Source organism: Buceros rhinoceros, unplaced genomic scaffold, assembly GCF_000710305.1.
Source record: "Buceros rhinoceros silvestris isolate BGI_N320 unplaced genomic scaffold, ASM71030v1 scaffold24878, whole genome shotgun sequence".
Lineage (NCBI taxonomy): Eukaryota > Metazoa > Chordata > Aves > Bucerotiformes > Bucerotidae > Buceros > Buceros rhinoceros.
The window spans coordinates 4,100-4,579 of record NW_010426646.1 but is presented as its reverse complement, the minus strand read 5'-3'; the positions used below and the strand labels follow the sequence as shown (position 1 = coordinate 4,579).

At 62.1% G+C, this 480-nt stretch overlaps 1 protein-coding gene across 1 annotated transcript in view; it reads right to left on the bottom strand.

The window, feature by feature from the left end:
- Positions 1-287: 287 nt before the first annotated feature.
- LOC104498249 (Ig-like V-type domain-containing protein FAM187A) overlaps positions 288-480 on the bottom strand; it is a 1,357-nt gene continuing 1,164 nt past the window's right edge. Inside the window, exon 2 of the mRNA XM_010141605.1 lies at positions 288-452. Within this exon, the coding sequence (XP_010139907.1) occupies positions 288-452 (165 nt within the window). The remainder of the gene's footprint in view (positions 453-480) is intronic.

The window sequence follows — 480 nt, the reverse complement described above, 5'->3', positions numbered from 1 at the left end:
GCTCTAATAAAGCTCTGGTGGTGCTCAGGGTGCGAGAACTCCGTAGAGCTTGGCCAGATGGTCTCACACCACCACCAGGTCTCCTTCTGAGAGGGACTATATTGAACTTCAGCCCCAGCGTGAGCCCCCGAGAGCCAGGGATGATGCATGGTGGCGTCACCGCCCCGCCAGTCCCCACCGGGCCACGCCAACCTGCAGCACGGGGGGTTTGTGCATCACGGTCACGCTCTCGGCTCAAAAGGGCCGGGCAGCACAGGCAGCGTTACGATTTCCCGTGGTCAGAACAGTCACACGGGCTGGACAGGGCCCTTGGCAGGGGGCTGGAGCACCCACCACCAGCAGCGGCCCACGCTGATGGTGAGGAAGACGATGCCAATGATGGTGTAGCTTATGCCGATGATCTTGATGGCAAAGACTGTCTCGGGATCACCGAGCATCCGCCGTCGCTGTGGCTGGCGGAACACGATGAGGCGGAAGCCG